The sequence below is a fragment of the Homalodisca vitripennis genome, chromosome 1 (assembly GCF_021130785.1).
Source record: "Homalodisca vitripennis isolate AUS2020 chromosome 1, UT_GWSS_2.1, whole genome shotgun sequence".
Lineage (NCBI taxonomy): Eukaryota > Metazoa > Arthropoda > Insecta > Hemiptera > Cicadellidae > Homalodisca > Homalodisca vitripennis.
This window is the reverse complement of record NC_060207.1, coordinates 92,247,729-92,264,979: the sequence shown is the minus strand read 5'-3', so window position 1 is coordinate 92,264,979 and position 17,251 is coordinate 92,247,729. Positions and strand designations below refer to the sequence as shown.

Sequence of the window (17,251 nt, the reverse complement as noted above, 5' to 3'; positions counted from 1 at the left end):
TTATGACATAAAAGTTCCTTTATCACAATTAACAGTACAGTGGAATACCTTATCAGTCAGAATATAACGAAAAAGGCAACCATAAGTTTTACAAGTGTTTATTTCATCATTTAATAATCAATCAAACGTTGTCCTCATTTTTAAGATTTCCATATATGTCTTTTTTAACCAGAAAATTGCATCACAAACGTTTTAAAATTATTCTTAAGACGCAAAAACTTTTGTTGTCATGAAAATAATTGCCTTAAAACTTTTCACTAGGCTACAAAATTAGAGTGGAAGGGATAATAATGTACTACTTTAGTTACGAGATATGGTTTTTCATATAAACTGCACGAAGGTTAATATGGTTTTGATGTTTGAGAGTAAATGTATTTTAACAAACATTTTTTTTGTAGAAGTTATAACTGCCTCTCCTAACTCATTCTACTAAGAGGTAATGGTCTAGTGGGTATAGCGGTTTTCTCAAGATAACCGAGTCAAGCAACGTCGAGCTAAGGTAGTCGTTAGGAAGTGACCGTGGTTAGTGCCCAAGATGTGTTAAGAGAAAGCTTACGAGTCCTAACGTGCCTTGCCAAATTTATTAAGTAACTTTTAATTGTTTAACGTTATTTAGGATACTATTTTATGGTTAAAACTTGCAGGAATTTATTTATTTCAAGTTTTATCCGTTACTTGCGCAGAGATCAGACTGCCAATTACAAGATCTAAAAAGTCTATTAGTACATAAATATATTTCTCACATTCATTAAATACTTTTATCATAGAATATAAATTATACAAATTTATATTATGATTGTTATTTCTTTGTTATTATATTATGGCTTTGACAGTTGGCAGAAATAACCAAGTAATAAAGGAATTTAATTTTCTAATCAAAGCAAATCATCGCAAGAAGGAAACTAGGGAACACAACATACTTTGTTCATTATATATATTTCATCAATATTTATTTATCAAATGTAACCTATCTTCAACGTATAGATAATCCTTGTGGCGTTAATATTGGGCCTACTGAACAGTAATTACTAATTAACGCTTTCAATGGCTTAATTATCGTAAAGCCTTATTCATTTCATCACAGTTGATATTTATTACAAAAAGAGTGTATGTCATTCAAGTAATTATCTTAATAACTAGCGGTATTGTCCAATATTTTGAATCGAGCTACTTAATAATTAATAGCCAAACTTTCTAAGCTAACTCGGGGTTTTACTTCAAACAAAACAATTATGACTATTAGATAAAAAAATTAATAGCTAAATATTTCTGGTCACTATTGTCCTAATTGTAATACATATTTAAAGTCCTTTGAAAATTATTATATCCGTTAATTAATTTTAAATAAGCAAGTGTATTAAGTTCAGCGTTCAACGTCAGCAATCTCACATCCTTAAAACATCCTGTGATAACTATCCTATTTATGTTGAGTTTAATTTGATTTTAAGTTCAGTCCATTGAGTATGCTTCCACTTTAAAAAAGAAAATGAATCTGGTCAAGTGTCTTAATCTAAACAAAACTAACAGTATTTGTAGCATTTCTGATAATATTTTATACTGTAATGCCTAGTGTTCACACGGAAATAGTACATTTTGAATAATAAGGTGTGAACCTTGCAAACTGTAATTAAAGCATTACTGCTAATGTTGTAAACAATGTTATATAATAAAACAATGTTTTTAATTTATTATAATCTAATTATATTGAAGCGTTTTATTACATCAAACCTCCTTCCTCTTATATATTACCGTTTGATATTAACTGTAAGGTCCTAATACGTTATATTCCTTTTCTTCTCTTTACATATAAAACAGAAGTATGTTTTACTCTATGGCACTAAAAGCACAATTTAATTTTGACTATTTTGGCAAATTATTCAACTGGAAAAGAGAATCCATTACGGAAGGAAACGCCAAGTCCAGACAAATTCCACTCAAAAATACAATGCTTGCAAAATAATATCACACACATACTGTGCACTTCAGTGTATTTTCCAATTAATTCACTAAAGCTGAAGATGTTTTGTCACAGAGGAATTTAAGAGTGTAACGTTTAATATTGATTTTACTGACTGATTTGATTGTGTTTGGAGGTTCAAGCACAAGATTCTCAACTTTATGACACGCATTAAATTTTTAGGAGCCATCGCCGTTGAAACTGTACTACAGTTTATCTTAATATCTAGTTGGATGAAACGGTGATAGACCAGGGAAACGTAACGGGTAATGAGGCCGTCTGACGTCACATTAGCTTATCAGTTGTGGAGCGATGATGGCGGGGTGGTGGGGGTGGCTATATCCTTGTTGATGTGGCTCTAGCTCTCTCTGGTTGTTGCTGACCGTAACTGATAACCGTTATCTGCTTTGTTCAGCTACAGTATACATGAGTGATATTGGTTTTATATTAATCAATTTCTGGTACAGCATTTGAACGTTAAAAAATTAACTATGAATTATTTGTCGAGTAATATGTGAAAAGCATTAGGATAAACGTAGCAGTAAATAAATGTGTAAGATCTCCATCACATTCTTTTTTAATAATTGGTCGTTATATATAAAATTGGGAACCTCAAAGTAGTGAGCGTTTTAAGTTTAAAGTATTCATAATATTACGTGGAATCGTGTAAAGAGTAATTAAAGATTTTACTTGCTAATTTTCTCATGGTTTACTTTAATTATTTATACCTTTTACCATATTATTGATCCTCCAATAGGCACAGAAAAAATTAATTTCAATCACTCATTAATAGATTATAGAAGTTAATAAAATTAGTGTTATATTTACCTATCAAAGCTTACATTTGGAATCCATATTCTTGAAAAACGAGAATTGAACTAAATATTTGCCACTTGGAATTTTAGAAATAAACATGAGTGTGTCTGAGATTTTCATATTCCTGTATGTATTATGTGCACGATGTATTATTTTCTGTCTATATAAGAGTTAAGGGTTTTCTATAACAATACCAAACAATCCATCCATACATACATACTAAAATTTATATAAATCACGTACACACAAAACATTATGCATAATACGTGTTTATTGTTCAACGCTTTATGTAATTAATTTGACGTGTCTTAACGTTAAAAGCACTCGAATACAAGAAAAATCACTTCTAAAGAGAATCACGTGTTACGTCAAGTCTGGAAGAGGCTTTAGTTTCCTCACATTTCGCCAGCCACACCGTTTCTGACAGGTTCGATATTTCGGCTGTCTCATTCAATCAAGAGCGTCCAACACAGGAAAACACAGTAACGTAATTTCTATCCGTTCCTTATAAGATGTTCCTCATCAGCCACTTTATTAACACAACAAACAATTTGAATTATGTTGTAAACTTCCATTGTCACAAATGATTGTTTAAAAATACACTAATGTATTACCGAAAATTAAATCCTATATCAATTCTTTATAAAAAACTTAATTAGTAGCGTTTTTTTTTTTTTTTATATTACGTTGGTCATACCCAGAGTGAGTCGCTGCTAACGATGGTATAACGATGAAGATATGAGATGATATCTTTGCGTTAAAATGATCATACTAAATCATGAGCTTCATAGCTTACAATAATTTATATTAGGTGATTATATTTTCAACATGAAAAACATTTATTGTTAATATAAATAATAAGTAGGAATACGCCAAACCGACTGTCCCGCAACAGGCATCGCTGAGGTTCCTTTCAGAATTTCAAGTTTATAACTCATTTCACTGTCGAAATGTTCTGCGGAAAGATAGACAGCCACACATCATACATAAATGAATTTTCTGAGATATATTGCCACATTCTGTTTTCACATTGTTGATAGTTGAGTTGGACTTTATAGCAGTGTTTAACAGTAGGCCTTGGCATCGTGAAGCTAAAAAAAACGCGGAATTTAACATATAATTTTAACATGTATATATATATATTTATATATACTAAAACTAAGTAACAAGAATAAACCTTTGCAAACTGTTTCTTAGAAAACTTTGCGGCAAAGCGAGATTTTCTCAAGCAAATAAATTAATCTGCACTATGTCAAACCTCATTTGGAGGAAGTAACACAACAAGAACCTGAAATACGTTGCCAAGAAGTAATAATTTAGAACAAAATGAAACTGTTATCATTACATTCTAAATTATTACACCTTGCATTAGACAATTAGACATTATATATAAGAATTTTTATTTACTATAATTAAAAAAATTTGCGCAAAAAATATTTTGTTTTGGATTTTCGAGAAAGTATTACATTTGCACACACTTTAAAATTGTTATTTATAAAATTTAAATAACACTTATAGCTAATTGTTTTAACCATGTTATGAAACGTGTGTGCATTCTGTTTTTGTTTCACATTAATACTCCATATATAATAACTATGCATAATTATGTTGTAGGAGTAAAATTAATTTAATTAAATTTTCAAACATGTGCTACTGGTTTTTGCAGACCTGATGCATTAAGCAAATTTAACCACTTTAACGCATATATATATATATATATATATATATATATATATACATATTTTTGTGTGCATGTGTGATAATTGATACTCTCACTTCCAAGGTGAGGCTTATAATCTCTTTAGAAAGGCAACAGTTCCGGCCACGCAGTGATACAATGACCGCTTCCCCTTCCCCACTGCTCGCCACCCCTCGCCATCAATTTACCAGACCTTATATTGTCTCTCGGAGGATACAGAGTAAGTTCCACCCTTCCTCCTCGGGCGCTTTACAGTCTTATACCCCTCGCTTGAGAAACTTTAAAACATCATCTATGATCTCATGTGCATATTTTGTTACACTGTGTGTGAGTTAATTCGTTGTATAATAGTTTTAATACGATTCATTATAAACTAAAACACAAATCCTACTTTACATAATAACCACTCATGCATTTGTTTTCGTAGTGATAACTAATATCATTAATTTAAACAAATCAAAATTTGATCAATGTATTTGACATTTAAACAAGGTTTTACTGTATTATGCAGTGGATAGACACATTTTAGCATATAACCTAGTGATTATTATTCGTCAATGGAGGTAAACCTAAATACATGTTGCAATTTTACACTATTTGGCTTTACTTTATATAGTTACATTAATTATTTTTATATAAAATGTTTAATAATATATGAAAAGTGCGTAATATGAAACATAGTGTGAACGAATAAATAATGAATTGTTGAGGAAATAATTTCTTATTAAAAAATGCATGTACCACACTTTGACTAGCGCACTTTTTCTGAGTAGTTGTACTATTTATCGTAGCATATTTTCCATTTATATTTTCAGAAGTACCATCAAGTTCCACCATTCAGTTGTTACAACGAACTGTAATATAATAAATACATTTTGTATAATAATATAGGTGTTATGTAATTGGATCTCAAACCCTAATGGAAAAGTTTTACCTGAATCTGTAGAGTAATGGCTTATGTCATCCAAACACTGATTGGCGCTATTATTAACCCCAAAAATACTCGTACTAGTAGTACAAAAATTAAAAACTTGTAAGGTTCAGTCATATACGTATGAGCAACCAAATTGGCAACGAAAAACAGAATAAATAGCAAAACAAACAAACCACATGCCTTATAGTCGTAAGTTACATACATTTTAGCAGGGTATCAGTACGTGATCGAGTTATTTTTTTGTTTAGAATTGGTTTAGAAAAATATATGGAAATATTAGTTTAACCTGCGATGTTAGGTCAACAATTTGATCTTACCTATGTCGGCTGGAATTTACCTCTTTAAGAAATATTTCATGTTGTATCGTTGACTAAAGAAAATTATTTGGGTAGGGTACAATAAGCGGACCCGGTTTTTATATCGAAATTGGCAAACGATATTACTTAATCACATAACCATCGATATAATCAATCGATACTGATTAATTATTTTGAACTATTAACTTAAATAATCTATATCCACAGCTGTAAACATATTCAAATAATACAGGTAGGGTAATATTTCAATGTTACATAAGTAATTTTGATTATTAAAAATTGCAGTCAATTTTAGAAAACTACACGACATTGCTTTGAAAGATGATAAGACATGGTTTTCATGGCTTCAACATGTTGGATTCGTACAGAAAATCCTATCATGTGAAATTTGTGGGAAAGAAACAACTGTAACTGTGAGAGGAGCAAATATGGTCTTCACTTTTCCTAATTTTGGTTATAATAATTTGTTTGGTCACTGTAATTATTAAATTCATATTTTAATTTAAAACATGATTGTTATTGAGGACTATAGGTACTTTTATATCGATTGATAGTCTAGGATTTGAGATGCGAATATTAAGTATCGATGACTAGATTATTAGATATAAAAACCGGGTCCGCTTATCGTACCCTACCCAATGGTTCATTTTGTAAGCGTATATGTAAACATGGTTTCTTGTACTCCATAACCAGGTAGTTCTATCAAATGGATAGAACAAAAGGAATTATTTAAACATATTATATTAAGGTTTACCGATTATTGGTTGTTAAATATAATTTTTCAAATGTGCAATTATTATATCTCTCACAATTGTTTTTAAATATTTTTGGAAGCAAAGAAATTTAAAAATGTAGTCTATTCTAATTTTTTCTTATTTAGAGTAATTAATTTATCCTAATAAAATAAAATATACTACATTACTATTTTTTTCTCACCTCCTCTTCAGTACATATTATAAATATTTTATTATTTTTTACATTACATACAATTTTTAAAGATATATATTTTTTTATAAATTCATTATTTGTCAATACCTTGGAAAATATTCATATAAAAAAATACAATCATTTGAATCTATACATGCTGCAAATTATTCAATTGTACTGCTGGTACACAAAGTTTTACTATTATAGTTTGTCTGGTCATTCGTATTTATAGCGTAACATCAATGTAAGATAATACCCTAACCATTTTATATTTTGTGGGAATATCCATCAATAAAATGAGTGAATGTTCTTATAAAGCACAGGTAACGTTATTTCTAATTTGTATTATTGTTGCCAGCACTGTTAACTGATGCCTAGTAGTGTTAATTGATACAGAATGATTGAGACGGATATAATAATAATTACTCCATGTCCAGTGTAATGAAATTACCCTAATATAAATAAGACTACGAATTACATTAATGGCAAATGAAGACTGCTAAAAATCATCACTCAGATTGTAACATTCCTATGAAATTAGCACATTAACTCCCCAATTTAACTGTTTGGAAACCAAAAAAGTACGTCCGCCTTTGCAGAAATTACTGTTGTATATAGAAAACGTGATTGACCAGCACACAAAACACATTTTTGGGATGATCTGTTGTCGCATAATCGGATTTTGATTTGAGTTAGGGATTACACAAGTTTTAACAGTCTAAATCCTAGTTACTTTTGACAAGAATCTTGACATTGTATTGAGCCACTTTTCCCCTTATCGCGCTTTATTTAATCCTCACATAGGCAAGTGGGCCACGATTACTGGTAGAGAAAGGCTAAAAGCGAACGGCCTCTTCTTAATATACATGCTTTATAAATAATTAGAATAAAAGAAGCACATTTTTTTATCTTTCTAAGACAAAGTCGGTTACTGTGTATAGTATACTGAGACTGTCCGTTGAAACAATACTAGTGACATGATGCATTACTGTAAAAATGTTCTCTGTTGTCAATACGAAACAACACTGACTCTATCCCTCTCCTAAGAACGCTTCTCTGACAAGACAAAGGATCATCCCTTACTTGAACTTCCCCTCGTAACCTGGTCTTTTAACTATTGGATGACAGACTTTCCTTTTTAAACAAAACCCATTGTCCTTATTTAAGAAAGTTCTAACTGTATTTTAATATTTATAGGTTTTGTTAGGTTCATGTTAAGGATTCAGTGTCACAGTAAGTTAAAACAAATATACATTTTAAAAAATTGTATCTAAACTTTTAGCCTTATAGAAATCTTTCATTGTAGTATATTATTATGAAGATAGCAGTTCAAGTAGGATATGATTCGTGGGAAATCCGTACACTTTAACATTTCCCCTATCGTTATACAGTGATTTAAATTCCTCACTGTCTTATTCTTATCCCACTAAAAATTATAAGAACCAAATCTTGTGCTAAGATACGCGTAAGTTTCTGACTATGAATATAAAATGGGAGGGATTTTACTTAAATTTAATTTAATTTTTACTTTTATTGTATTAATTTTTAGAATAAATTTCTAAAAATATTCCAAATACTACAATAAATTTAGAATTTTAATATTTTTTATTAACATAAACACATTAAATAAAACATGTAATCTTCACTATAGAAAATGTCACAGGCAACGCAAAGTTTCAAGGGGTGAAATATTTTATGAACACCAGTATTATTTTGTATTGTCCGCAGTTATTTTATGAATCATATTTCTCTACTACTGTCTTGTAAAATAATAATAGTATTACTGTAGATTTTTCTTAAATTCAGATAAGCAAATTATTCTTCATAATAACGAGTGTACTTCTGTCATTATTTCTGTGTATATATATATATGTACACATTATTTATTTTATATATATATATATATACACACACATATATAAATAAAAAATGATTATTTAGTTTACTATTTTTGTACAGGGTTTGATGTTTCTAGTATTTTTTTTTCTTAAATTTATAGGCTTTGGAGATTGAGTCTACTTGATACCATATAATTCAGTTATTATTTCAAAATACATTTCTGTATTCTCCACAAAAAAGTTTTCGCTTTGTTTTGCTGATTATGCTCACGATTAAAATATACATTATGGCCCATATCTTAAAACTATGTAAATTATCTTTAAAAAATTAGGTTTTTTCTTTCTTGGGATAGAAAATTGTTTTAATATTATGCAACATAGTATCTTAAACAAACATCTGAAGCATAATTGGCACGTAACTAAAGTTACAATACAAACCAGAAAGTAGAATACGATTGTTGCACCAAAAAACCCCTATGAGTATATATGTAAATTAGAAAATAACACATTTCAAACAGTACGTGTTGCAATCACTTTGAGAAGTAATGAAAAATGTTGCAGACGCTATTCCACGCCATTGAACTTGTCGGCTGCTCATAAAACAGTTTACACCTCCGCGCGAATAAAACTTTGGCAGTGAAAACTTTGTCCAATATCGTGTTTCGTTCACATGTACCTTTCATTGTTATTTTTTTCTTCAAATACTGACATGCCGTTGATTTTGTCTGATTTTCGGTACGCAAACTTTTTTATTTGTATTATTTATTAAAATATACATTTATTGTGAAATTAAAGTGTAAATTTAATTCCATTTTGTTAATTGATACGATACAAACCCATGTTTATAGTGTTATGTTACTTGTTGGGGCTAATCATAGTTCATATTTTGTTCAGTGTTAAAGTCAGGTATTCATGGGTGGTCATTACGTAAAAATGTAATATTCGTAGTTGATTAAATTTTTAATTTGAATCATAGTGAACAGAAAAGAGTTGGCGACATCTATTACGTATTTTATTCACCACTTTGACAAATCATCAAAATGGAAGTAAATATGTGCCAAAGTGATCCGATTCTTTACGGCAGAGGTAGATTGTTCTTATCATGGTTTAAATTCAAGCATGGTTATAATATAGTAAATTGTCAGTTACGTAAGAGGCATAAAGTATACGCTTTTTGGCCGAAGGAGATTTTTCAATCCTATGTAAGTATTTTGTTGATCGAGAAATCAATGGGGGTGCTACTACAGGCCGAAAATGCCTGACAACAGCAGTGAATTACAATGGCTAGAAGTAGAGTTTTTTTTTTTTTAAAAAAAGATAGAACTTACATTATAAAAAGATTACTTTAGCTAAAATTAGACACTTTATGACTGAAGTAGGCTTCTCAGACCTTAGTCATATTACATCAAAAGTGATTTCCTTAGGATTTACTACGAAAGACTGAAGTGTTTCTAAAATTTTTGGAGCTATTGATTACAAATATTATGAAATATTACAGATCATTTCTATTTCATTGTACAAATGGTTTTACTCTAAAATTTCAGGACCCCATTATATCAGTCTTTAAACTTCATATAATTCAAAGCGGATAAGGAGATTAGAAAATCTTCCAGTAACCACCATCACTTTTAGAAGTGTTTATTAGGCGATTTAAAAAGGAACTGCTTATGAGGTAATAATTCTTATGACATCGAGTGAAAAGCTGCGGGAAACTGCTAGCTATATAGTAAATGTACATGATAAAATAATAATGTGATACTAATTTATTTGTAATTGCAGGTACTAACACGATGAAGTTTTCAATCCATTCTACACTTCTATGTAAGTAAACATTGAACTAATTTATATAGGAGTAGACTATAAACACATTAGTATAATTGTACCTGAAGTAATACTTAGTGTACATACTGTAGGGAATTACAAAATTAGTGCTGCAGTATAGGCTGGGTACCAGCATCGAATTCTCTTAAAAGTGAAGAATTGTAAGTGACTCTATGGTAAGCCCATCTTTTCTCTGAAGCACTTCTGAAATGTTTAAGTCTAAATACATAATATTCTGAACACTCAAAGTTATTGAAAAATTTGCACCTAAAAGTAACAAACAAACAAACTAAAGTTTGTTTGTGCATTATATAGCTACAAATCAATTTTAGTCTCTTAGTTGAGATCCATTAACTGTTATGTTACTTTATATTTGAATTAGAAGAAGGGAAATTACATGAGTGGGCTGTAGCCTCCTATCTTAATTCTTTAGGTTATTTGGTTGAAAACTTTTTAGTGATGGTTCTTCCGCTAGTTTCTGATGAGAAAATCCGTTTTTTGTGAGTCCACGCAAAAAGACTGTTGTCTTATAGAGTTAAAATTTGGGTGAATCTCAATCTCTGATACAAATATATCAGTTATTAAAATGGTATAAATCGGTCCAGAGTAACGTTACAGTTTATTCATCCTACATACAAAAATGAATCGATACATTCTTTGCTAAGTGCTAATCTCTATAACTGCTGGATGAATTTGGCTAATACTTTTCAATATATCCTTTGAAGCCTGAGGAAGGTTTTGGCGAAGAGAAATATAGGAAGGGATACCAGGAATATTTAAAGATTTGAAACAAGAAAGACATTATTTATGACAGCTAATTCATGTTTAATTGTTGACAGTAAACAGCTGTTGACGCTTTCAGCGGAAGTCCACTAAAGAGATATAAACATTTATTTACATTCAAATTTCAGAAAATATTAAATATACAGTGCTTAATCAGTAGAGTACTAAACAATGCAAAGGCGTAGTTACTATCTAAATTTTACATTAGATTGCACCAGTGACGAATAAACCGTCTAATACATTGAAAATACTATGTAAACTCTTTTATAAAACCCTTTTAATGAACAAAGCTGTGACTTTTTGAACGTAAGGTACCTGAAACTGGTTGGTTTCCTTGACATGTACGGAACTCTTACTGTAGCTTAAGGAAAAGGGTTGGTACACTATTCTCCTTATACCGGAAGTAGATTATAAGAGCTGATAATATATTATCTTTGACCCAAGTAGATCTTGAAAACCAAACATACGTATATATTTTTTGATCAAGGCAAACTGTGAATTTTGGGCAACTGTAAAGTGAATTTTAGCGGGCAGAACTGACACTTTTGACCTAAGTAGCTTTTTTGTCGTACTAAGTATTTTCTTCTTTGGGACAAAAAGACAAACTTTAAGTATGGCACTTTGATATCTTAGACCGGGTTAAATAACAAGTGATTGTAGTAGAAGCTTTTTGACCCAAGTAGATTTTGAAAGCCAACATTTATATTTTCTTGATCGAGGCATCATCAACTATGGGATCGCAAATATCTAGAAGGGAGGTGAAAGAAAAAAGCCAGGACATACTCTTTTTGACCGCAGTGACTTGTCAATTGTACGTAAGTTTTATATTTTTCATTGGTACCAAGAGACAAAGTCTAATTATGGCAATAGTACTATTTTAGACAGAAAGTAAATTAAAATAGTCGAAAGTTGACCCATTTTGATCAAAGTTGGTTTTATTGGTCGGAACACAAGGGAAACTCAATTATGACTGAATTTTAAAAGACTGAATTAGACATTTTTTTGATAAAATTAGGTTTTTAGAGGCGTAATCAATATCTAGTCAAGAATTACCGTCTCGTATGGAATGTTATCTTTTTGTGAAAATCTTTATAACGTAACTAAATCGCTTTTGTTTGCAAAACAGTTTTAGAAAACTTACAAGCTTTAAAACTACATCTCATCGCCATAGTCCATAAAAATCAATATCGTGCTGTGGTACTGTCGGTTTAAACAATTAGTTGTATCTTTCTCTGATACGTTTGATGATACAGCGAGACGTTAGTTTGTGTTTCACAGCGGCTCATTAACCTGACATCGTGCCAGTTGTGTAAAGGTGCATCATTACGGGTACTCCTCGCAGAGTTATTCATAAACATACACAGAGCGAATTGTAAAGGGGGGAGAGAGTTATTGAATTTGGAGGTTAAAAGCAGTCGGTTGTTAACTCCAATTTTCATTTGCACGAGACATTTCCCCCACCGTACTTCAAAATACCGTTTCATTATATAATTTGAAAAAATTATGAAAAGAACGACAAAAAAATAAATGACGATATAAAAAAAATGATGAATGATGAAGTACGTCAAACTGAAAATGTCTCCTGTTTATTTCATCATAGAATAATTTTAGGAAGATTAATATGAGAATTAAATTCCTGTTTAAAGTATTAGAAACCACACTTCTTTCTCAACGGATTAGTTTTATATTTATTTACAGAATTGGAAACTTAAAAGTTTAGTAGTGTCTTCAATAAATAAACAAACATCAGTTAAGAATAGTGGTTATTGGCATGACGTAGTTGGTGTCTCGCTCTACTATTACGGTTCAAACCATGGCGAAACGTTACTCACACAATTAAAATCTTAAGTCCTCACTGTACTAGCTAAATTCAGTAAAATATGTTCAAACATTAAATAACAGTTGAGTTATGATGGCAATATTTGAAAAGTAAAACACAGATGACTCTCAAATCTTTTGTAAAGTAAGATTTTGATTTGCGACCATAGCAAACCTTGTGCAAAATTCCTGAAAAACAGAAAATATACAAATTAAACTCTCTTTTATGCCAAATAAACAGCATTTTCTAATATTTTTTTTACAAACACACGGCATTTTCAATGTAACACTTTTTGATAAATATTAAACAATATAATAGACCTGATTTTTTGCGATCACTTTTTTTCACCTCACTAGTTTTATTCAATCCAATACTAATTTCAAGACAATTATAATCTGTGTACGAGTACTTTTGCTAATAATGAGAAAAGTATTTTGTCAATAGTCCAGAACAGTTTCATAAATAGGGTGATAAGAAGGGATAACAAGCTTCAATGAAGTCCTGCCATTTTCCTCTGAATTACAATCTTTCACTATACCTAGATTATAATATTCCCTTCAAGTTATGGCATAATTCACACGACCTTTTTTAATCAAGGTAACAAACTCGACAAAAAAGATAAATATAAGCGGTATGAATGGTTTTATTCCCTTGTAGGTGAGTGATAACGCCTCAGTTGATTGTACTTGAGATTTGAGTTTTAACCAGTTTTGGCCATGGTACTTTCACACTCTAACAAATAATAATCTGAGTATATCCTGGAATAATATTATAAACGGTCCTAGGCTACAGATTAAAATCATACCCTCAGAAAAGAAAAAAATATTTATTTCTCACTTTTTGTTCATTCTTTTTTGTAAATGAACCATCTGACAATCTTAACTGACGCGGAAAGTTCTTACTTTCAGAATCTCCAGCGCTATATCTCAATTTCTGAAAGAGCAATTTATCTCAATTTCTATACACGCTTTCTAGCTTTACACAATATTATTACTAATTAAGTAATTTATGGTCTTTCCACCTTTTTTTGACATAAACTAGTTCAGGGACAGTAGTTCCATTTATCATTCACCACTTCACTGTACCAGCTACACTGATGAAATTAAATGACGGAAGACAGTAGTTATCGTTGGGTATTATATTCATCATTAACGCTACTGAGCTCAACCAAGGTTTGTCATTTACTTTACTTTTTGCAATATCGTTGACCCTTTTCATAAACAATTCATTAGATGAAACTGTAAAGAACCACTAGTTTAAATCAGTTTTAACTTACGTTCAAATAACTTAACTGGACTGAAACAGTGACATAAAAGCTAAATGTTTAACGACAAAGAAAAAGTAGCGTGAGTTTAAAGTCACGTGATATCAACATTGTATTGCACGTATTGTTCCTTAGAAAATACACCTTTTGCCAAATATTCAAAAGCAAGGTACTCAAGTAAAACGTTTATTATTAGTCAATAGTTTAAAAATCATTATTCACAGTTAATAATTTTGTGGGGTAAAAGCATGTATACTAACGTTTTTATTACTGTTGAAAACAACGTATCGACCGCAAGACATCTTTTTCAGGTATCAAATACCATACACAAGTTTAAGCACAGAACAAGTTAAAAAAATCAAGGGGTAGTGATACACACCAAAGTAAAAAATAACCGTTGATTAGTTTACTTTTTGTTTAGATTTAAATTTGTATATTTGACAATTGAAAACAGGATGGATTCCAATTATCGACAGGTGGTGTTTTCTTTTATTTTAATGGTTATCGATGACGAATGCCTTAGCCACTTTTCCTAAATAAGTATTATTTCTATATAAGTATACGCTGGATGATGCATCGACGTTTCAATATTTAAACATAAATATAATAAGCCAAACTGGTAATGTAAAGGAAATGCTACAAGCGTCTTTCTACTTCATTGAACTCGTTGGCATGCCATAAAACAGTGTTTACACCTGTACGTGTGTGAAACTTCAGCTGTGAAACTTTTCTTGTGTCATTTCTGCAAATTCATATTTCACTCTTTAACATCCTGGATTATATTAGGATAATCCTTTTAACACACAATTAATGTTGCTTTGTTCCCTATAATATCGTAAACTTTTTCCTAAAATATTAGGACACGAGCGTATGATGTAGTAGTTTTTAGTATGGTAGTTAAAAGTAAAACATCTTGAAAATTCCAATACTGTAATCTTTTTGTGGATAGCTTTTCCGACTAAAGCTATAAAAGAGAAAACATGAGAATGGAGATTATTTCTTACATATTAACTTTCTTGTGTTATATTGTGACTTTATCAATATTTAAGTTTGATAACAATTGGTATTATACTTTCAAATGAGAACTTATTTTAAACTACGCATTTACAAACATGGCTTTCAGTCTTTTCCTTTAATCTAAATAAATCCTTGAAATTTGTGTCAGTAAAGTACATAACATAAGATTATTGTTTATATATATCCCGCTATGCAGTACCTTTCCGTTTTATTCTCAAGCGGACATATGTGTAATGTAAAACTGTTTTCATTTATATAAACAAAGAATCTAGCATGATATAGTTTTTGCACTATTTAAAGCAATGGTTAAACGATGTTTTTTAGCGCTTGAAAACACATTTACTTGAAACACCTGGTGACGAGATGCATTGTCTCAACTACCAGATTGGCGTATAGGGGTATTTCAATTATTACCATTCCATATGATTTACTTTGTTAATGATTTACCAGCTAGTTACTTTAACCACTTAAAGCTCATTTGTAACATCGGTTTTTTAGCTTATTAAAAACGTCTGTTTAAACATTTTAAAATTCAAAATCCCGGTTAACCTACGTTATGTTATAATCATAAAACACACAAACCATTTTATAACCAGAATAAGATTAATTAAATATAAATAAAAATTACGAAGTTCAGCATATATTTTAAAACGACGTAACTTGAAGACAGTCATAATGCTGGTGTTTTTCTAAAATTGCTTTCACAATTTCTACAAGACAATGACAGTAACACCCTCTGCGTGTAACAATAAACTCCCCACTCCCAAATTCTCCCCACATCCACCCCATCCCCAACCCTTCGCTCTCCCATCCCTTGAGAAAGGTATTGTTCTCTTGTGAGACTCTCCCTCTCGATGTCCCTGCATTGCAAAGTGTCCCATCTACGAAAAGGCTGCTTTAGGTGTAAATGAGTACTTCACTATTTAAACTGTCACCGCCATTGAAAACGATATGATTTTTCTTACGTATAAGAAATTCTAAGGTAACCTATACGTTCATATGTTAGACATATTATTAAGGATGTTTTTCCATTTATTATGTATATGTGTCTATTTTCATTTGAATAAAACTTTTATTTGATACATAATTGAAATACTTTTTACAGGAACAAGCGTTCTAATACAAATACATTATATTGAAAAAACAATTCGTAAACAGCTTGCCATTTAAAAGTAGAACGAACAAAAATATCGAGGAAATGAGCATGAAGCCTACAAAGTATATTCAAAATATTTTTCTGTAATCTTTAATAGTTTAGACAATAGTGTTGCTGAATTATGAGCAACCGCTGTCTTAAAAAGTACGGCTCGCTATGAAATATATAAAATAGTTAAATGAAGTAGAATTAAGTGCGTTATATATTATAAAGACATAAATATATGCTTATTTACAATATATATATAATTATTGATATTTTATATATATATATATATATATATATATATATATATATATATATATATAAACCCATTATAAATGCAGTTTCTACACACACGGCTTTAATAAATGTATATGTAAATGAAATTTTCACCTCACCTCATTACACTTGGAGCACTGATAAGAGAAATCCTCTGAAGGATCACAAAACTTGGATAACTCTTCACTGAGAAAATGTTTATGTATATACAGAAATGTCAAATGATTTTACGAAGACAAGCCTTGAATACAATCATAATGGAACGTTTAAATGTTTTTAGTACCAATTCTTGATAAGATATGTAAAGTTTTTAACTACATTTTGTAAGTAATAAACACTTAAAACTAGTTATTTCACTACTGCTACTAAAAATGAATTTGAGTACCAACAAGTGTTCTGCGGTGTTCAAATGGATTGAGTAGTATTTATTATTTATTACAGTACTTATAATTTGAACATTCAATGATGATGACGAATTTCATTGAAATGTTATTTTCTTGGTATACACTATTCGAAGTGTTACCTTTTGTTTAGGTTGAAATAACTTAAATCTGTGAATTATAGTGAGAGAACTCCATAATCCCGCAGTTTAGGTCTTATGTGGCAAGGTATTACAAGTGTGCAAGTAACTTAGAGTAAACC

The 17,251-nt window shown here is 30.4% G+C and overlaps 1 protein-coding gene across 8 annotated transcripts in view; it reads left to right on the top strand.

The window, feature by feature from the left end:
- LOC124366619 (Down syndrome cell adhesion molecule-like protein Dscam2) overlaps window positions 1-17,251 on the top strand; it is a 191,096-nt gene that overhangs the window by 84,149 nt on the left and 89,696 nt on the right. The window contains exon 2 of one of the 8 annotated variants that reach the window (XM_046823230.1): window positions 10,268-10,309. The exons of the other annotated variants lie outside the window; for them this stretch is intronic. Within the exon in view, the coding sequence (XP_046679186.1) occupies window positions 10,279-10,309 (31 nt within the window). The 5' untranslated portion in view covers window positions 10,268-10,278. The remainder of the gene's footprint in view (window positions 1-10,267; window positions 10,310-17,251) is intronic. 8 annotated transcript variants of the gene reach the window in all.